The 22,065-nt window shown below is 39.0% G+C and overlaps 1 protein-coding gene across 9 annotated transcripts in view; it reads left to right on the top strand.

The window, feature by feature from the left end:
• Positions 1-22,065, top strand: part of syne1a (spectrin repeat containing, nuclear envelope 1a) — a 146,447-nt gene that overhangs the window by 21,298 nt on the left and 103,084 nt on the right. For 6 of the 9 annotated variants that reach the window (XM_017302163.1, XM_017302166.1, XM_017302168.1 and 3 more), the window contains exons 2-21: positions 1,171-1,232; positions 6,381-6,476; positions 7,095-7,178; positions 9,932-9,952; positions 10,199-10,291; positions 11,468-11,646; positions 11,754-11,950; positions 12,510-12,622; positions 13,473-13,511; positions 14,554-14,661; positions 15,057-15,194; positions 16,092-16,256; positions 16,453-16,565; positions 16,729-16,897; positions 17,035-17,131; positions 19,159-19,364; positions 19,801-19,965; positions 20,908-21,060; positions 21,240-21,383; positions 21,476-21,646. In XM_017302163.1, the coding sequence (XP_017157652.1) occupies positions 1,171-1,232; positions 6,381-6,476; positions 7,095-7,178; positions 9,932-9,952; positions 10,199-10,291; positions 11,468-11,646; positions 11,754-11,950; positions 12,510-12,622; positions 13,473-13,511; positions 14,554-14,661; positions 15,057-15,194; positions 16,092-16,256; positions 16,453-16,565; positions 16,729-16,897; positions 17,035-17,131; positions 19,159-19,364; positions 19,801-19,965; positions 20,908-21,060; positions 21,240-21,383; positions 21,476-21,646 (2,513 nt within the window). The remainder of the gene's footprint in view (positions 1-1,170; positions 1,233-6,380; positions 6,477-7,094; positions 7,179-9,931; positions 9,953-10,198; positions 10,292-11,467; positions 11,647-11,753; positions 11,951-12,509; positions 12,623-13,472; positions 13,512-14,553; positions 14,662-15,056; positions 15,195-16,091; positions 16,257-16,452; positions 16,566-16,728; positions 16,898-17,034; positions 17,132-19,158; positions 19,365-19,800; positions 19,966-20,907; positions 21,061-21,239; positions 21,384-21,475; positions 21,647-22,065) is intronic. The other 3 variants (XM_017302170.1, XM_017302164.1, XM_017302165.1) reach the window with 2 other exon arrangements.

The raw sequence follows: 22,065 nt of genomic DNA, 5'->3' as shown, positions 1-22,065 counted from the left end.
GAAATGACCTCCTGTAGTGATCTGTATTTCAGCGGCTCTGACTGAAGATACTCTGTTGTTGTGTGACATTCTCATGAAGAGGATGGTCAAAGTTGTTTAGAATTTTCTTGATTTTATTCAAAAACAGTTGTCTTATTTGTTAGATGAATGCAGATTATGTTGTATATTCACGTGCAATAAAAAAAACTCCATCATAAATCAGAGGAACCATCAGTTGTAAAGTTTAAAATTGCACTGATTGGGTAAATCAGACTTGTTTCTAAAAGCTGGTGAAGATCTGTAGATAGACATCTAGATCTGGATGTTTATAGTGTTATATCAACAGTTCAAGTATTTGTATATTGAATTCAAAACTTTCTGAACATATTTAAAGAGGGACAAGCATTATACATTTTAGTTTTTGGTTAATTTTTGGCACAAAATAATCAATTTATGGATTGAGTAGACATAGGCCAGTATGTGACTCTATATATAATGACCTTGAGTAGAAACGCAACAGGTGACTTTCTTGCATTTTTACAAACAAAATTAAGCAAATCAGTCAGTGTGTTTTTTGCATCTATGGCCAAATTTGGCACATTTAACTAATGGACTGAAGTGCTCATGTTAAAAATGTTGCATTTTAAATAAATAAAACTAAGACAAACATTGAGTAATTAACATATGAATCAAGCTTGTGACCCTTTTGTGCTTTCATTTGAGCTGAGTGCCTTTTAGGGGACATCTTTAACAGACATCTATCCTATTGATTGTGCCTTTTGCTAATTGGCCTTTATCACAGTGGCACAACTAACAACCGCATGGATAGGTAAATCAGTACATGTGCAGTACGCTTGCCTTCATGTGCTGCCCTTTTAACATCTGAAAGGTCACTTTCAAGAACAGAATTTCTTGTCCGCAAAAAGAGGAGTTAAGCTTGAGAAAATGTCATCGATAAATGTCAAGTGACGTTTCATAGCATGTTAGCAGTGAGTAAAAAATTTGGTGTGACTGTCTACTGACACATCAGGCATAAAGCGATGAATCAAAGTTAATTAGAATCCACCATGCCCTTTCTGGAAAGCCCAATCGGCTCTCGCAATGATAGACAATTAGAAGATTGCGTTTTAATCCCTTATTTGTTTATTATCGCTCAGGACTAATGGGAATGCTCTGGGCTCTGATTTACAGATGAGCAGGAGGCGGTGCAGAAAAGGACGTTCACAAAATGGATCAATTCCCACTTGGCAAAGGTAAGAGGTTTTGCTTCCTTCCCTGCTGCCAGTATTTTGTTGTCCAATTTACACAAACACAGGTGCTTGTGTTTGTATGGATGGAAAACTTCAAGAGCTCTATTCTTTTCCACTCCATCCTTTGTGCCGACTGGAGCGTTTTCTCCATTTTCAAAAAAAAAAAAAAATCCCACTTCTCCAGATAAGACCCCACACACAGTCATCACATGCCTGCAGTGTGTTTTTCCTTATTCCTTCAGCCTCAAGTAGCTGATATCAAAGATATTTGGCTTAATTCTCCAAATGACATGTCATGATCCGTGTTTCTATGTGTTTATTTTYKAGTTTCTGTGTGATTCTGTTCCCTGTTAGTCCTGTCTCTGCGTCTTTCCCCGTTGATTGTCTCCCAGGTGKGTCTCGTTCCCGTGATTGCCCCGTGTGTATTTAGTCTCCCCTGTTGTCTGTATTCTTCGTCGGGTCCTTGTCAAYWGTRTGTCAACTGAATGTCAATTGATGTCACCTGTCTCCGTGTTGCCAGTCTCCTCGTGCTGTTTTTCCCCGCTGTTCCTTGTTAGTTTTTTGTCATTAAATTCATCATTTTCGCTACATCCTGGTTCCTGCCTGCGTCTCTCCTCACCTATCTCCACACCGCCTCATGACATGACATTACTGAACAGTGCATTCATTGCTTTCCCTCCAAGCTGAAGTCGGTAATTTATATTGTACAATCTCAAATAAGGGTAATTTAGATAGCTTAGGATAAGAGGTTTTAGTTAAAGCTTATTTTTTGAATGAGATGACGTTCACATGTCTGTAATTATTGTGTCATGCTGCATTGTACTCGTTGGTTCCACTCGTTACTGCTTTAAATGCCGTATCTGTGCTGGCTGGACAAGGCAAATATGGCACAGGGCAACACAATTAAGGATTATTTCAATCAGTGACGCTCCTTTCAAGGTTTTCTATTTGATTACGACAGCTGTGGAAAGTCCAAACCGGTGGAGGTGGAGCAGAAAATTCACATGAAAGGATGGGGATAAACCTTTCTGTTGTATGAAATATTAAGCAAAGAGCATTGCCAGGAAAGTGTCCAGAGCACCCTACACTCCTGGAAACAAAGATCAATCTGGAAAACTAACTGATAATACAACAGAAAACTACACAACAAAATACATAGAAAAAGTACATGAATAATTGTCACAATGAATGAAGAATAAGAACAAGTTGCTTTAAACAAATGCACTTTTTTTCACACATTTTCATCAGGGTTGACAATAAATGTCGATTAGTGTCACCATCCTTTACATTAAGTTTGGTTTCTTCCTAATTTAATCATTTTAGTAATTTAGTATTTATTGGCCATTAATTTTTTAGTCTGAAGGGTTCTCCCCCACTGTTAATTAAAGAGCTTGAATGAAAATGTAAACATTTACTTTTGTCTCCATGAAGAGTGAGATTATTAGTCCCACATCTGCTTGAGCAAACATGTAGATCCAAAAGCTTTGCCTGCTATAAAGGCTGGGACTCAGAGAAAGAAGCTGCTTTGGCTCCATCCCAAGAAACCAAGGGATAATCAGGTGATAAGATACATAAAAAAAAAAAGTTAATGAAGGAGGTTGGTTATTGTTCTTTATTTTTGACATTGTATACCAAGCTAGCGAATTTAATATCAGCCTTTTTACTTAGCTTTACACAAGAAATCAATTATTTCTTGAAATACTGTATAAAGTGGAATAAAGAGAATTTGTCTCCGGTGATCAAATTCAGTTCAAAGGCAAGAGCATATTTCATCTCAATAGATTCTCTCTCTCTTGTTGCTCAAATTACATACTCGCAATCACTGTCGTTGCCCATCGAGAACCTGCTCACCTGATGCCTGATGTTGCCATAGTGACACTGATTGGTCGAAATTTGTCTCCAAAAATCCCTTTGTGTTTAATCTTGATCAGGAGACAAAAAGTTGCTTAGTTTACAGCTGGTTAAAAAGACAAAGATGTGCATTATTCCAGCACTGAAGAATGTACGGATTCTAAGATATTAAAGGGCGTTATGCTGTGTAAAAGGACAATAAAGGTCAAGGACCGAGTTGAGTGAACACAGCTCCACTGTCATCGGAATGATAGCAGGAATGAGAAGGACAGAAGTTGGTGCAGCTTTTATCTGTGAGGAATGGATCCTCCTCCTGGCTATGCAGATGATTAGGCTACTCCAGTTATCTCAGGTCTTTATTTCAGGGCCTAAAGGTGCGTGATTAATCGTTAGGTGAGTTGAGACTTAACACTCCCCTCCCCCTTACTTTTCCACTCCACAGGTATAACAAAAGAAGTCCTATAAGCTTTAAAAACTGTCTCTCTGCTAGAGGAGACGTATCGGAGCTAGTAATTTATACAGAAGATTAATGGGTATCATTACTTTAAGCAGTTCACCAGATTAACTCAGTGAAGATATAAATTGTAGGAGAGCAGCAGGGCCTGTGTTTCTGCAGGTTGTGTGTTTAGATATAGGCTGTCGTCATGTAGGCCACACAGCAGGACAAGTTTTTAATTTTCAAGTGTAGTCGCTCTTCAAGTTGCACTCATTGCAACTCTGCAGAGGAGTGACAACTACGAAGGGCGGCGATAGGGGTTCAGTGAGCGGACCCCGAGTTTCCATTTGACAAATCCTTTCTGAGAGGGTTAAAGCTTAATTATAGAGTGGCCAGTGTGAACCGCAGAGGTTTCATCGTCGCTGAGGCATTTTCCAGGAAAACGGCTTTAGAGCCATAATCAGTGGACCAAGTGTTTTTAGAGATTACAGCAGCAGTAAGTGAAGCTCCCCGAGGGTGTTTGCTTCCTTGCTCCCCTTGCCCACTCACTGTTTGTTGTTATTTTTTTCTTTAGATTCCCCCAACAAGCCACACAGTTGCATTCTAGTTGTTTTTTATTTTTTTTATTTCAATATTCAACCAGCCAACTTTGCTTAAAGCCTCTTAGCTCTCCTCTTATTGTTACTTAGAATAAAACCAGCGTAACTGATCAAGACTGTAATTGGCAGCTCAGATGTCAAAGACAAAAAGGAAATAAGCGCAGTTAAAGCCTGACTGATGCATTTCTAATTGTGGAATCGCGAGTTCAATTAATCTCTTGCATGCCACAAGAGTACTTGTTGACACTGGAAGGCTTTAGTTTGAGATGACGTTCAATTGTTGGGAGCCATGCTGAATGTTTCGAGAGGTGCACAGTGCAGTGCACACCCTCTGCAAGAGCAACTCATGTTTTGCAAAGTTACTTGTATTCAAACATTAGCATAATTATTGAAGTTTCTCTAGATTTTCATAACAAACATCTAGAGACATGTTTTCTTAAATTTAACACACAGCCATTCAGCGTGAAACCCTTCAGTCCTCTTTGTTTCCACCCCTCCCTTTGTCTTTCATGCTGTCGATCTTTTTGAATCTGCGGTGTCGAGTGTACCAAGGAAATAAAATGAGCACGCACGCACGCACGCACGCACGCACACACACACACACACACATCTTGAAACTCCTCTCTTCTCAATCAATTATGACCCAGACACTCACATGTAATTAGCTCATTAAGTTCTTGATTTATTTATTTTTTTAGTGCGTGTTGCAGTGCAGACGAAATTAATATTACTTTCTTATTTTGTAATTAGCCTTAAATTTTCCTCATTAGCTTTGGGATTGTAGTGAACAAATAGGTGAATTTAACTCCAATTAGCTTTTGGTGCAATTTATCGCTTTGAGTTGGGCCTTTTATAAGCGCCTTCTCTGTCATGTTATGATATGGGAGGGAAACCCTGCCTGAGTATTCTCATCTCCAAAGCCTTGAATCGACATTAGAAGAGGAATTAGTGAGAAGAGCTTCCATATTTTCTAATTAATTTTTGAAAGACGTTGGGTTAGTGTCTCCCCCCTCGCTCTTCTACGATCCGTCTCGTTGCTAGTCTAAATCCCTCTCACACATTTCCGATGTTTTGGTTTGTATTAATTTGTCTCATGCTCACACGGTCCACATGCAACTCTCGTTCACACTACTTCAGCCTTCACTCTCTTTGCAGTTAATCTCCCTGTGAATGGTTCACTCATCTGAATGCTTCCCCCCCTCCTCTCCCCTCCTTTAAACCTCTCAGCCCCCCCAGCATGTGACTGTGCTTTAAGAGAAATCCTTGATGTGGCGCTGGCGAGGAACAGAGATATGTGGATTTCCCCTCCGAGTCTGAAAGTCAGTGTCAGGTCAGGGAGGAAGTCAGTGGGAAGGAGATGGTTTGAAATCATCAGCATATTTTAGGATTTGGAGGAACCCCATTTAAAGTCTACTTATGGGGTGAATCCGGCTGTCAGTAAAAGCGCTGGGACTGCCAAACTCCAACTAGGCTCTGAGTACCTTTTCTGTGAGGATTTTCTTTATCCGTGTTGCACAAGTTTAAATTAATGTCTACCAGTGTAATATATGTATTGCAATGTGGTTTATGTTGAGGCTGTGCTACTGAAAGTGGCGTAGCTTGCAAAATAAACCACTTCTTCATTCATCGTTTGCTGGACATTGCAAGAGCTATTACTGTATCTGAAATGATCAGGCTTTGCATTCCTGAAAAACTGGAAAACTAAGAAAGCTGTGGTCATACCTTACAGCATTTATAAAAACAAATACTTGTGTAAAAATATCAGTTTGTTTTAAAAGGAGAATCTTGTTTAACTCTCATCATGCCCAAGACCTCAAGTAAAAATAAGACATATTTGGTCAACCAACACAAATAATTGAAATATTTTCACACTTCAAAAGCAATTGTGATGTAAAGTCTGCAAAGATACATTTAGATAAAATGTAAAATCTTAGATGCAATTTTAGTGTTTCTTTTGTCAGCCATGTTTTTTTTCTATATAGTGACATACAGTATGTCACTATATAGTTATTTAGTAAAGTTTTCCAAATAATGCCCTCATTTACGTTTCCCATTTCTATGATTAAATAAAAAATATCTTACAATAAAATATGCTAGAGCTATCAGTGTAAAAGCATATTTTTCAGATGTGTTTTATTTCAGATGTGTCTTCTTTTCCACCTCAAAGTTCTGAGCTACTACATAAATTGAAGCTTATCCTAGAAACATGAATACAGTTTAAGGCCTTAGGAATTTGTTTTAACATTTTATTTGTTCTCCGCATAGCATATCCCTCCTCTTGAGGTGAAAGACCTGTTTGATGACATCAAGGATGGTGTGATGCTGCTGGCCCTCCTGGAAATCCTCTCTGGACAAAAACTGGTGAGCTTCTCGTCATGCACGTGACTTAGCGGCAGACTTCAAACAACTTACATCCTCTGAACTCGCCAGATTACAACTTTTTACATCGGCACGTGTTGAGTTGCCATACCTTGCCACAAAAACTGGCCCGATGACCGAGAAATAGAGTAATTTTCAATTCTTTGTTTAAACTGCCTGTATAACTAATAAGGGGGTTGTGAAACGAGTCCCGACTACACGGAAAGGCTTATTGATTTGCTTGTATTAGGATGTTTGAATAGTGTAGGAAAGCCCAGATTAACAAAGACAGATCAGAGTTCACACACAACACACACAGACATCTTGAGGGTTTTACTTGGCCGGTATTGCCTAAGGTCTAAGCTTGAACGTCCTATTGATCTGGGTGTTTATAGTCAAACACGGCTCTGACTGGTGCCTGTGTCTTTCTCACATTATTTCAGCATCTATATTCCTGAGAAAATGATTCATGCTTTTGTTCTTAGTCTTTTACTTGTAAATCTGTTGGGGGTTTTTTCACTCATATTCTGCATAAAATTTCACTGCTGCATTCACTTCACACATTTCTCCCCTGTCTCTCTTTGTTTTGTTCATGTCCATTGTTCCTCCGCTTCCTTCCAGCCATGTGAGCAGGGCAAGAAGCTAAAGAGGATCCACTGGGTCGCCAACATTGGTACAGCTCTCAAGTTCCTCGAGGGTAGAAAAGTAAGAGTTCAAGGTCTCCTTTGAATGTGTTTTCTTTTTTTTTTACCCTGAATTTTTTTGTGCAGCTGCAGCCTCATGGGTGTAAATATTGAATCATGACCTTCAGTGACCTGATTCCTCCTCCCTCCACACCTTTCTGTCTTCTCCGCTTCTCACATACTTCGTTTAATCCACAAACATCTCATTATTTGTTGTTGTTGTACGTCTGCAAAGATTGGGTTGAATAGCTCTTCTGCATTTTGTCTTAAATCACTCTTTGAATTTGTTTGACTGGCTGCATTTAAGCAACAGAAAAGTCATTTAAAATCTAATTATTGGACTAATTCTGGTTCCTTAACTGATCCTCCCTTGCTTATTGGTCCCTAACATTGATTGTGCTTCATTTTATTTGTTTTGGAGCGGTCTTTGTTCCAGTTCCACAATCCACTGGAAAAATGGTCCACTTTTACCCCATTCATCTTTAGATTTACTTTGCCATTTTATAAGTACCCACCAATTGTTATTCACATTATGTCATGTTAAAACCAAAAAGTTAAATGTATTTTAATAAGATTTGATGTGATAGGCCAATACAAAATTACCATAAGTGAAAGACGACAAATCAGAATAAATCTCTATTTGTTAAGTTTATGTACAAAAACAAAGAAAGGTTTCCCTGAAAATATGCATACACAGTGTTTTAACAAAAGAGGAAGCCAAGGTTGAATTAGTGCCAATATGCATGGTATCGATCTGGGCACTCTTACTGCTAAGTGGTTATCAAAGAGACACCCTGGGGAAAAACTGCCTCTGTGCCAGCTCATTTTTGGAAATATCACTCTGTAGCACTGACCTGTGATTAGAAATCTAATCAGTTTGTGTTCAGGATGTGTGTGGTCTGCAGAGCTTTCTTGACTTTAGACCTTTACAAGTCCTGGATGGAGGAAAGGTCAGCCTTGATGATCCTCTCTGCAGAACTACAGTAATTGTCCATTGCACTTCGAACCTGTTGAATTATTTGAAAAGTCTTTTATCAGCTTTTCCATTTACCATCCTTCTTTGCAATGAGGCTCCAGCTCAGTCAAATTGAACGCAGGGTTTCTGTGAACATCAATTTTTAAGCCTAAAGTCACAGATTCTCAATTGGATTTAGATGTGGACTTTGATTGGACAATTCTAACACCAGCATGAAATATAATCCTAACTATTCTGATGTCTCTTTGGCTTTATATTTAAAGTGTTTGACAGCCTCAGCAGGTTTTCTTCCTGAAATGCTTCCTGTTTTAGATCCACTCATTTCCCAACTGGGAAATGTAGGCCAATCCCTGCTGAGGACAAGCATCCCCATACCATGATGCTCTCATACAATGTTTGACAATAGTTATATAAATTGTAGCACTTGTAAATGGCTTACATTCAATACTCGATTATTAGCAGGATATCAGAGTATAAAAGCAAATATTTTGGGGGGTTTTAGTCACAACTATGCTCTACTTTGTGCTGGTCTATCACATAAAGAAAAAAATAAATAAGTATGCTCTAAACTGTTGTGCATACCATTATCTCATTTCATCTCCTGCCCCTTCGTTAGATTCAGAGATTATTGTCAAAGCTTTACATGGCTCATCCTTGGATATGCATAAATAAAGCCATGAGTATGAGATGATGTCTGCAGGGACATTGATTTGTCTTCTTTGACTGCGTCAGGGTTAAAACTGCAAATCCTTTGGCACTAATCTGCTGTCTGGAGATGAGACATCAGGGAGTTATGCATCTATTTCTAGGGATGTGTTTGCAGATGTTTAACATGCCATAATTTTTAAGTTGTGGAATGTTACCGAACAAATTTTCAGAATTGACGTCACCTCGTTCTCCAACTTGAAATGATTTCCATCATAGTTTCTCAGAGCTCAAGGTGAAAACTTCAGATTGTTTTGTTTTGTCATTCTCTGGTTGACAAAAATATTGCAAATATTTAGAGGACACCTTTTCAGAACCGCAATGTCCTGTTTTATTTAAAGTGTTAAAAAAAATTAGCTACAAAAACTGAAAGTCCAAAATCGTTCCAAGAGTTGGGCTGTTATATTGTCAATTTAAGCATTTTCATAAAATCATGTTAACATTTAAAAAAACAACAAAACAAAAACATTGTTTTCTTTGAGATGTGTCCCTGTGTTTGTGAGAATAGTAAACCACCAAATTTTATTTTTCTATTTACCGTTTCCTCTGCTCACTGCTGGTTTGATTTATCGGGACGACCTGCTGTGTTTTCTAATATAAAATCATGTATTGCATATTTTCTTTATCAGCAACCGTCCTGCATTTTTCCACACATCTCTCGCCTGCTCCCAATCTCCTCTTTCATGCTTGTTTGCAAATACTGAGTGGCTGCTATTGTCACATGATGACCTGTTGTGCTGCAGCATCTCAGTGATCTGACCCTCGGTTTGATAATATAGAATATTTCATCATATCACAAGATATAGCCCTCGCCTTCCGCCCCATCCTCCGCCTCTTCCCTGCCCCTCTCTGCCTTTTCTTTTCGTTCGTCTCTGCTGGACGTAATCCTTGTCGCCTGTGTAGTGGAGATACATCTCGACTCAATGCCAACCACTCATGTTATCTCGCAGTGTGAAGTGTCGGCCTTCACACAGTCAATGAGCTGTTTGCTTTCAATCAAACATACCTAGAGTGACTTCAGGTACTCCCCGTCTCCCTCCTCCACCTTCCTAACTCCTACCCTCATTTGTCTTTTTTTTCTTATCTGCCCCAAGTCTGCCTACAGAGGATCTCCGGTCAGTATTTCTGTATTGCTCTTGCCTGGACACAGAATAGGCTGAAATTTATCTGTCTCCAACAGAACTGAGATTACATATTCCCTGCATTGTTCATTTTGTGAAAACATGTGCAGCACGGCCCTGATTTACTAGATTAGATGAAAATGTATGTACCTCTATGAGAACAAGGATTAAGTTGCTGTTTGACGTTGTGTAGCTCTTAAATGAAATATGAGCTGATTGTTGCATTTTTCTTGGTAACAGATCAGGTTAGTAAACATAAACTCTACCGATATTGTGGATGGACGGCCGTCGATTGTACTGGGGTTGGTGTGGACAATCATCCTGTATTTTCAGGTAATCTAATTATTTCCACCAACTGGATCAAATCATCTCTGCAAGTTATTAAAATGAATCATCATGAACACAACGAATTAGATAGTATTTAATATTTTGGTAAAGGCAACATTTAAAACTTAAAAAAAAAGCTTTGTTTTGTAATCGTACATCTGATTCTATGCAGATGATGTAGTATTTCTTTTTAGCAAAATAAGAGTCTAGAAAGCCACAGAAAAGCCCATCTCAGTCTACATATTGTTTAAAATCAGCAAATATCAATCTTTCATGGCATCCACAGTAAAAAAAAACAACCTCAATCTATCGGCCATTTCTGTCACACTGAGCAGCAGTAACATCAAGAAACATGAGATTAACAGGAATTAACTGTGTAATATAAAGAATTCACGCAAAACAAATCTTTCAGTATGTCACAAAATGCATAAAACAATTTACAAACACTTGGTGAGGATTATCTTTGCATCGCAGTAAATCTTGAACAACTGATGAGCAAACTTGGACTTTATCCTGAGGATTGATGTCCTGCTGTGCACTTCTTCATCTTTTCCTTGTTCCATGGTTAGAACAGAAGGTAGCCAAACTGGTTGAACAGACTTTTCTAATCATGTTAGTAGCAATTTATTGCTGCTAACGCGATGATGGCTTATAGCTTATAGCCATCATCATGGCTATAAGTATGATTCAGTTACCAACTTGAAGGAAAATGTTGTTCACAGCAATCTTACCAGAATATATTCATGTAAATGTAAATGTATTGCCCTGGGTGTGTTTTCACAAATTTAGATCAATACATATTTTGGTCCAAGGTGTTAAATCCAAACTCTTTTTGATTGCCTGAAAAAATATTTGATAAATTCAACATTACAGTAACTTTTCCTGGAATTAATTATTCAGTTTATTTAAGAAATATTTTAAACCACTGATGTATGAGGAAATTATTAGTGCTATGTTGCATTTTTTAAAATTAAAACACCACCTGTTTATTCTTCAGTTTATTTACCAGAAGTAATAAAAAACAATAATGAGAGTCAAACATTTCTATTGAAAACCACCTTGTACAGACCATTTTCATATCCAAAGAAGTTTTGCATAAACAAAATCCATTCATCGTGCCAGAAAGCTTACAAACAGAATACATACATAACCTGAAATTTGTCATTTTTACTCTCCCTACAGATTGAAGAGCTAACCAGCAGCCTACCAGAGCTCCAAGCATTTTCCAGCAGTAACTCCTCTCTGGACAGCTCCACCAGCAGCACCGACACCACCAGCCCGCCTGTCAAACGGAGACCTCTGGCTCTGCAAGGGGGAGCCAGAAAGGCTTTACTGAGATGGGTTCAGCAGACAGCCACCAAGTATAAAGCCTTATTTATCATATAAATAAAAGAAAATTAATGCTTCATGAACAAAAAAAAGTGGTCTTTTTGGTTCGTTTGACCTCACAAATTTGTGCTGTTTGCAGATGTCTAGGGCTTGACGTGAAGGACTTTGGGCCCAGCTGGCGTACCGGTTTAGCCTTCTTTGCTGTTATCAATGCCCTCCGGCCTAATCTGGTAGACATGGAGCGGGTATGGAGGAGGCCCAATCGGGAAAATTTACAGGAAGCGTTCTTATTGGCTGAGACTGAGTTAGGCATTCCACAGCTTCTTGATCCAGAGGGTAAATAACATTTTCTATAACATTTCTAAGACTGTCATATTGAAGCTGAACTGCGCGGCTGTTTGCTTTTAAAATACCTCAATCCAGATGACATTTATGGCTGTTTACTTCAGCTTGTCTTTTGTGCATTCTGTTGGTTTATCATAAATGGAAAGCAGCATAGTCTTCTTTTGAAATAAGTATCATCTGATGTGATATAGACTCACAAAACAGAAATAAGGCAATGCATACAATACCACATCAGATGCGCAACTCGGTGTCACTGCCAAGCACCATCTGTGCCCCTTCACGCCTGCACCACAGAATGATCTTTGACAAATTGAGCCTGACACCACTATAATTAAGGTCCATTAGGCCGTGAGATTCGGCATGGCAGAGTCTCCATACCGAGGTTAGATGCTAATCTGAAATGCCAAGGATTGTTTTCATACAATATGACACTTGTCCGTCTGAGACAGACCTATTCTCAGCTGTGGCGATTATTTACTTTTTCTTCTTACTGTTGAAACACTTGCGAGTCAATGTGACTTTTCATTACATTCATCGGTTTCTCTATCAGACGTGGACGTAGACAAGCCAGATGAAAAATCTGTCATGACGTACGTCGCCCAGTTCTTGAAGCATCATCCCGACAGAAAGCAGAGTGACTTGGGAGGAAAGCCTGAAGAAGCGGTAACAGCTTTTCTGTCTAGATATTTCTAACATTTATCTTATTGTGTATTATTCAGTTTTTCCTTGAATAAGTCTATAAGTTCATCTAACTTCAGGCAGATATATCAAATGGATTACAATATCATTACAGGACATTTTCCTGAATATTTGTCTAATTCTAAATTTTTTTTTAAAGACAACTCACTTATACACTGACTACAATGCCTTGTAAAAAGCCTTTCAACATTTTCACATTTCACATTACAACCACCAACACAAAATAGTACATAATTATAAGGGAAGTGAAAATAGACATTTACAATAAAAATCTGAAAAATGTTGCTTATGCCTGTATTCAGGCCCCCTTTACTCTGACACCCCTAAATATAATCCATTAGATGCCTTCAGAAATCACCTAGTTTAAAATAACAATGTATATTAAATGTATAAACAGTATTAAGCAACCAGTATTATGAAGTCCAAGGAGCACAGCAGAGAAGTGTAACACAGACTTAGATAATAAAACAATATCCAAAGTGTTTTAACATTTCGCAGAGTTCTGTTCATACTATAAAACAAAAACAGTGCGTGGCATAGCCATGTACCTATAGCCGTCCATCTACATATACAAGCTGAACAAGGAGAGCAAAACTAAAACACTCTTAGCGGTAAATGCAGTGATGAATACGTCACAGTTACGCGGGTCTATATAAAATCCTCAAAATAGATTAAAGTTTGTGGTTGCATTGTGAGGGAAAAAAGTTACAGGGGTATTAATACTTTTTCAAGGCATTGTATATAATGTTTAATTGTTTTTTGTCTTCCTCTGTGGTGTCTGCTTTCCCGACACATTGCTCGCCTCTACTTACAGGACAATCTTGCTCCTCGGGACATAGAGGAAATGTTTGAGGTACGTTTATATGTCATGTCTTTAACGTCTCATTTTCCCCAGATTAATGCAAATAGAATGGATACTTTCACTTTTACTCCACACGCAGTGTTTGCCTTAGGTTTATTTTCCCTGCTCTTGAATTAATCATCCGCATTATTACTCTAAACTGTACGCGAAAGCGAGATTAAACATCATTTTTTTCATGTCAAAACAGATCCTGTTTGCTAATGTCGGCTCACCTGACATGACATTTCCGCCCCAGGGTGTCTATTCTAATAAGATGTGATATTGCCATTTATGCACACTGCCAGGTCGCGCTGTGACTGCCGGTCCCATTAGCATGACAATGAAAGCCTCTGGCGTCGGCTCTTTGCGTTGATGCAGGCTTTTTTTGGGAAAGCTGGTGAATGGAAGAGGTTGATTTTAAGGTGAAAAGTATCTTTAGTTGCTTGATTTACTGTCACTTTGAATTTTGTCTTTGAATACCGATAAGGGCTTTGTTTACTTTGGTTTTTAAAGGTCCTTACTCTCATGGTTGCAGTATATTTGTCCTGAAGACTGTAAAAGCAACAGATGTCTCCTTATATGAAAGACTGTAGATTCTTAAAAAAAACAACGTGAGACAGCAAAAGCTTTATGACTTGCGGTGTTTCATAAAATAAAGTTTGGGTAAACCTGAATAGATTGGCGACTGAACTACTTTGAATAATCTGTAACAAAAGCTTTTAGGCACTGCATTATTATCGTTGTAGTTTCCTTAAATCCAATCAAACGGTAGGGGGGAGTTTAGACAAAGTGTCCTGCTTAAGCTGAGTGTTTTTGGCAGCTGTGAGCTTTTGATTTTTCCCAACAGGAGACGAGATTAGGAGGAGAACACATTTTAACGGTTCATTGTCTGCCTCTTCGCCTATTTCTTTTCTTCATTTTCCCTTTTTTTTTTCAAACTCCATCTTCTTTATCCCCTTTCCTCTTCCTTATCTGCTTCTACACTTCCTCCTCCTTGTCCATCTTTCTTCACCCGTCTTTCACCCCTCTTGCTTTCCCCATCCCGGCCTTCCAGAGAGAACAGCGAAAGAGCCAGAGGGAACTCAAAATGTGGCTCGACCAGCTGGAGAAAGAGGCGGTGGACGCGCAGGAGACCCAGGGCAATCTTGCTCAACAGTACCAGGTTAGTGCGTGCGTGTGTGTGTGTGTGTGTGCGTGTGTTTGTGTGTGTGTGTGTGTGTGTAGAGTTTAACATAGGGACACTCTGCACAGACGGTTCTATTAATAGCTTAATCTGAGGCATTTCACTGTAGGATTCAAGCATCAGCCGTCATATTTTCTGTCTGGCTTATTCCTCCACGCCTCAGGATACGTCCCGTATACCGCAGCATGTGGGATATCCTCATTTTCTTTTCACGGGTTTCAGAATGTGATGGCAGTAAGTCTCTTATTAGGGAAACGCAGATGAGATGCCTGTGGGAAGAGGGTGTAACCTGTCGAAGATCTGTTTGTCCGTCTGTGTGGCGCGACACCTAGGGCAAAAACATCCAAATTAGTTTATTTATATATTTATTTTAGGTGTTCAAAAGCCTTCAAGTCCAGCTGGAGATGAAGCGGAAGCAGGTGGAGGGCGCTTTGCAGTCCACGCAGAGAGACGGGATGCTGACTGTGGATCAGGCTCTGGTCAAGCAGGCCTGGGAAAGGGTCTCCAACAGGGTGAGAGAAACTGTCTTCTTCTATAAAGAACCAGACTCAGTCAGTGTTATGGCATTTCATAAAGTCTGAGTCTTTTTTTATTGTTGTCTTATTCAGAAAATAAACAAACCCAAAAGCTGTGATAGCTTTTCTTTAAGTTTACAAGGAGATTAAAAACACTGAGAGATCATGTGATTCCAAATGTTTCCAAAATCATGGAAGTCACCTGCTACAGTGCCTTATATGTTTTGGCATCAAGGCATCAGTGTGTTTGCGTTTTAACACAAAGTAGCATATAGAGGTTAAATGGAAGGAAAACAATAGCTGTCTCATCATTGTTTTATAACTAGTAATCTGAAAAGTATGGCATGCAGTTTCCATTTGTCGTGATGTGGGGAATGTGTTTAGAGTTAATTGTGATATAAATGTTGTTAAATACGCGGCAGTTCTGAAAAAGCCTGATAGAACCTGCAGAAGATGTGAGATGTGCTATCAATCAAATAGATAAACAATTCACTGTGTAAATGTTTAAAGCTTGTAGAGGAACTTCTTCAAAAAATAAAATGTTTTTTCAGTGTTTTGTCTCAGGGGGACCGGATATAAAAATATAAATGCATGTCACACTTTTCAGAATATTAGGCTGTAAAATAATACTGTATTTCACTTCTCCAGTTATACTTGCTTGTGTTGGTTTGTCAAAATGTGGAAAAGCTTGTATCACCTATTTATAATGATTTACTAGCATTGGCACTGAAAAACATTTCACCAACCATCATTATAACCTTCAATTTCACCTTATTTTTTACTTATTTACACTAAAGCAGCTAAATCTGATTTAAATTTTAAACTTTCTCAAGACAAATGCATGCATCTTTTTTTTTTTTTGGTTTAACACGCTAATTGCTTTTTGTAAATCAGCTCTTGGATTGGCACCTTCGCCTGGACCGATCCCTGCCAGCTCCTCTGGGAACCGTTGGGGAATGGCTACATGAAGCCGAAGGAGCCCTGCGACAAGAGATTACTGTCCAGCAGGCTCATGATATCACGGCTAGTACTGTACACAGAGCTCTGGAGCAGCACAAGGTTAGTTTTCAGCAATGTACAGAAGGAGGAAGGCGATATGTTGCCAGAAAAAGGCCGTTAATGAACAAAAAAATCTGGAAGAAGACCTAATGCTTGGCAAAATTACTAAAACATTTGTAGAATATTGCTAAAATTTTGGTCTGGAAATGTATTACTTTGCTTGTCTTTTTGTTTTTCTGCATTGTGCATTTTACAGGACGTGTTGAGGAGCTTGGAGAGTCACCAGCAGATTTTTCAGCGAATCCATAAGGACAGAAGTGTTGACGGTGTTTCTGTTCCACAGGATCAGCTCCAAGACATGGCTGAGCGGTGAGTCTGAAAAATACGGCAGAGTGGTAATGTTTGCTGGCAGGAATGCCTAAATCACTAAATTGGCACGCTTGCACAATCTGGTTTACAGGAAAACAGCCAAATATGAGTGAAAAGCTGCCCATCTGATGTCTTTATGTATAAACCTTCTCTTCCTGCATAGGATGAACTTTGTTTCTACATCCTCCAGCGTCCATCTGGCCAGAATGGAGTTTCTTGAGAACAAACACCACATGCAGGCCTTCCTCACACTTGCCGAATCCAGGCTGAAATCCTGGATCATTAAATATGGCCACCAGGAATCTGTGGAACTGATGCTCCGCAACTATATTGTGAGTATTTTTGTTTTAGGATTCCAGCTTTCTAAATATCTTGATTATAATGTCTAAAAAGAAAAACTATTGGTTTGTTTTTAAATTTTAGGTCTTTATTGTGGTCATAATTGTCAATGTACATCTCTTTTCATTAGTCTTTCGTGGAGAAGCAGCATTTCTTTGAAAATTATGAGGCATTATTCCAGTCCTTAAAACAATCTGCAGAGAGCTACGTCAGTATGGACAGCTCAGGTGAGAAATTATGATATTTAAGCCACTAAGTTACCTGGAGTAAAATTAGGAGATGTTTTTTTTTTTTTTAACAGAAAAACAAATACACTCCATTTTCTTGGTACTTTTGAATAGTTGCAGAACATTTAGCTGCACTGACACTTTACTTGAGTTGAACATTTCCATCATATGTTTACCAGCAACATAAATAGCTATATAATAAGCCAACATTTAAACAACAATATCAAGACACACATATGAAAAATAACTAATATACAAACTAAAAATGATGGTACCCAAAATGGCTCCTTGTGGAGTCAATTAAAATAGTCTTTTACAATATGCTGTTCACACCATTTAAGATATGATTCAAACTATTATAATGACATTTTAGATGGATTATTTCTATATCTCACTGATTTATGTCCAACTGGTTTCTTTGAACGTTATCAGGTATAGACCTGAAAATGAATGGAAAACCAGCCAAAGTCCAAATAACCCTTCCAAAAAGACATTAAAAACCATCAAAAAGTCTTGTTGAAAACACGTCAGAAGCAAAATATAAAGAAATTAATAACTTAAACGTTAGCAAATAGATGCTGATGTTAAATTGCGGATCCAAGCCGAAAACTGTTTAAACAATCCAGGACTGAAATAAAACCGTCACAGTAACTCATAAGACGCATGACTCACAGCAGCGTAACACAATCACTGTTTATTTCTCTGATGGATAAAATGTTTAATATCATCAAGCCAGTTGCATTTCCTCATTTGGTTAGGTGTTTCCTAAAATAATTACATGCCCCCGCATTCATTCAGCCTGACATCAGATTAAAACAAATGCACGTTATATCTCAACTTTATCTTCCCTCTTCAGCAGCCCAGTAACCAATCAGGTGTTTTTGTTCAGCAGCTCATCGGAGCAAGCACTGACTGATTTTACAATTAGCTGGAAGAGGAGAGTCTGCAGGCTACAACTAAATGAGGTTCCTTCGTTCCCAGCTCTCAGTGGGGAATACGACCCCATTTGCCTGTTTAAGGGGCTGCTCCACTTCTGCGGGTCTCTGGGCGCAGACCATGCGAGCTAGTTTGTTGGTTTCATTAGGTTTTTTTGGGGGGCTGTTATGCTTTAGGGTATGCAGAGAGAAGTGAGCTGTGGCGAGAAATCAGGACATCCGAGGTTTGATTGGTTGGCCGGGTGAATGAAATACACCTGGTGTTGGTGGAGTCGGTGGTCTTCAAGTGAAGAAGATGTTGAAGAGCAAAGGGGCTGATGATGATGTCACTCTGACTTCTAATCAACATCCATTCAAAACTGGTTTTATTATCTACTTACTTCCTTGACTAAATCTAGAAAGTCTGCTGCTGCTGCTGCTGCTGCAGCTGCTGTGCTGAAGAGAGAGAAACCAAAGCAATGCAGCTTTGCAATACAAGCAATGCGTTTCCCTATAGTGAGACTTTTTGGGTCAGAGATTCGTCTGCAGAGGCATGCGGCTTCATCAATCTAAATGTGAACCTCATCTAGTGTTTCAGTGAAGTTGTACCATCTGCCATAAAACCTGGCGGGGATTTTTTTAAACGGGCTGCAGAGACTGCTGCAACTTACTGTAAATGTAACACAAGTTAATAATAGCAACAAAAAAAAAACTGATTTAGCCTGCAGGTCTTACAGTAGACTTAAATGGAAATAAAATGTTTTAATTTTAACCAGAGCAAAAGTTCAAATAACGTTGCACAGCTTTTAAATTTTGATTTTTTTAATATTAGGTCTTAGAATGCAAAAGAAATTAATACTGGGTTGTAAGTGATCTGTATTTAATTCCTACATTTTTATGGTTGAAACAGCCCGGTTTTAAAAGAAGTAATGTACCACAATTCACGTAGGTCTTGGAATTAAATCATAATGGTACTGATTAGGTCTTAAAAGGTCAAAAAATGTAAGTTACGGAAATATGCAGGAACCCTGGGTGGAAGACCATTACATTCTAGCTACCCTCGCAGGTTTATTAAATTACAATTCTGCTGTTGACATTTCTTTTGGCTTCTAGTGGATGAAGGCGAAATGGGAGTTCGCAGGTTTATGCGGGAAGTGGTGACTCAGTGGAGGAGCCTGTCTATGGAAGTGCGCAGTGTGAGGAGCATGCTGGAGGAGGTCCTGTCCAACTGGGAGAGGTACGGCTCCACCGTCGCCTCCCTGCAGGCCTGGCTGGAGGACGCAGAAGAAGCCCTGAACCAGTCGGAGAAGGTCAAACAGGTGTGTCTGTTTTCTCTTGTGTGTATGTGTGATCAGGTGAAGGGAGCCTTCAGGCGTGACTCAGTCTTTCAGGGCACAGTCGGCAATCAAATGTACATCAGCTCAGTCATTGTCTTTAAAGTGGAATCCCATTAGAAGTTTCCTCTCGAGTATCGTACTATCGCTTTGACTTACAACAAGCCATGGAGGATGGCTCTGTTGTCACGTTACCATAGCAACCACAGATTCACATCCTCACCAAGGATTAGACAGCTAATTACCCCAGTTTTATTGTCCCTCCTTTGTTTCCTTACTCGAATCCCTGTCTTTGTTTCTTTTTTATTAGCTCTCTCCGATTCATTCACTGACACTTATTCTTTGTTTTTCTGAAGTTCCTTTGTGCCTGCACGTCTTTTTTTTTTCTTCCCCGTCTCTAATGTGTCTGTCTTTCCTCCAGGAGTTTTTTCGGAATCTCAGCCACTGGATGGATCAGCACACAGCCATGAACGACGCCGGGAATTTTCTCATTGAAACGTGTGATGAGACCGTGTCGCTTGACCTCAAGCAGCAGCTTCTTCTGCTAAACGGACGATGGAGAGACCTCTTCCTCAAAGTCAAACAAGTAACCAGGAAAACAATACACTTTCTACTTTATTTGTGTCAGTTTTTTTTCTGACCGTACAAGAAAATACCTAAACTTTTTTTTTTTTTACAAACAATAACTGAAAATTTGTTAAAGATTTTGGCAAATCTTTAATCAATTGAATATGAACATGCAATCCTTAATATTTGTATTATTGTCTCTTACTCAGTCACTGAGAAGCCACATGCTTTTTGCAGCCACCAAAAAGGTCCTGGGATATTTTTGGCTGAATATCTGACAACTTCTCTTGGCAGACTTAGTTGAGTTCATTCAAATTAATTGGTTTCCTGTCACGCACCATGCTTTTCAGCATTGTCAACACATTAAAGGTTGACTTCATGCTTTCTAAAATACCATTAGAGGAGTTTTAAAAAGAAACAAAACAAAACATAATATCCATTCCAAAGCCTGTTTTGATTTGTGTTGGGGTTTATATTTCTGCCAAAAGAAGCAAAGAACACCAGACCAACTATCAAACAGTGACATCATTACGCCGCGAGACTATTTCACTGCCTGCACCCGGCACAGCACAAAGTTATGAACTGATAAAGAAAGAAGGGATCTTCAACATATTTAATTCACGTGTCAGAATGCACAAAGTGTGACATCTTTTTATTTTCAATTGACAAATTTTACATTAAATGATGAGAATTACTAAGGCCTTGCATTCACTGTTATGGAAGAGAAACACAAAAACTCCTGTCAATTTCATCCTTAAACACAACGACCGCCATTTTTCCGACAGGAGGTTACAAAATGTATCTTCTTCATCCTATATGTATAATTTTGATTCTGTGTAGAGAGAATATCTATAATAAATTCAGGCTTGTGCACCCAAATTCTTGTTTTTGATTGAAATTTGGAAGTGCTATCTTTCCAAATAAACCAACAGCAGATATTTTATTTCTTTCTTTGCTTCAGTATGCTCATTCAGATGAGTTGGAAAAGTGGAGAAAAGACCACCTAAAGGCTGTGTGGTCCCTAAAAGAGCTGCTGGAAGCAGCAGAGGCCAAGCTGAATGCTCCTGTTCAGGTGTCCTTACTCGGAGTCAAAGCCTTCCTGCAGGATGTAGAGGTTGGTTTATAAAGTCGTTTACCTTACATAAAGGCCATAAAGGCACAAGTGCAGCCCAGTATTTGCATGTGTTCTGTAAAATATTTAAATGTAGATGACGTTGATGCACTAGCTGTGCATTCATGCTGGCTCATTCATTGTGAGTAGGAGTGAATTGACCCTTTACATGTTCATCTCAGAGCACCAAGCAAAAGGTCGTTTCCATGGAGACCCAATACAAGTTGGCTGCCCGCAGTGCTCAGCTCCTCGCCAAGGATGCAACACAGGATGAAGCTGCCAGGGTGATGGCAACCATGGCAAAGGCTAAAACTCAGCTGAACAAGGTGCGACTTGTAAACGCCAAACCATGAGTTTCATTTAGTTAGTTTTTTTTTTGTTGTTGTGATATATTTTTTTTTGTTTTGTGTGTGTTTAGGTGAGAGAGCGGTGCCCCTCCCTGGTGAGAGAATGTCACGTCCTGCTGCCACTGCTGGAGGAAATGGAGAAACACACCAGTGGTTTCTATCAGGCCCTGGAACGGGCAAGTCGGATCACTGCTGGCGTGAGAGACTCGGAGGTCCCTGGCCAACAGAAACACAAGTTACAGGTCAGATAATCTGATCACAAGACCGCACACGATAAAGTTCTGTCTCACATGTATACATTAGGGTGGCTGTTGGAAAAAAAGTGATTCACAAACAAGAAAAAATGCAGAAATTAAAATTTATCTGAGAGACTAAATGGTCTGAATCAATCCAAGTCTTAAGAATCGGGGGGGGAGGGGAGGCAGGAAGCAAAACAATAAGTTGAAGAAAAAAAGCTTTATTGTGGGAGTCGGATGTTTAAGTCAAAGTTAAAAATTGAAACACAAAATCATACATAATTAGTCTCAATATCTGAGATAGAATATTTTATTTTCACTTTTAAAAGTTTTTTTTTGCGTCACTTAATTTAGCTGGTTTTGTACTTTAAGTCTAATTTTACCCTAAGATATATCCCTGCTCTAAGCATCTCTGTTTTTTTCTT

This window comes from Poecilia reticulata, linkage group LG21 (assembly GCF_000633615.1).
Source record: "Poecilia reticulata strain Guanapo linkage group LG21, Guppy_female_1.0+MT, whole genome shotgun sequence".
NCBI lineage: Eukaryota > Metazoa > Chordata > Actinopteri > Cyprinodontiformes > Poeciliidae > Poecilia > Poecilia reticulata.
This window is presented reverse-complemented; position numbering and strand designations above follow the sequence as displayed.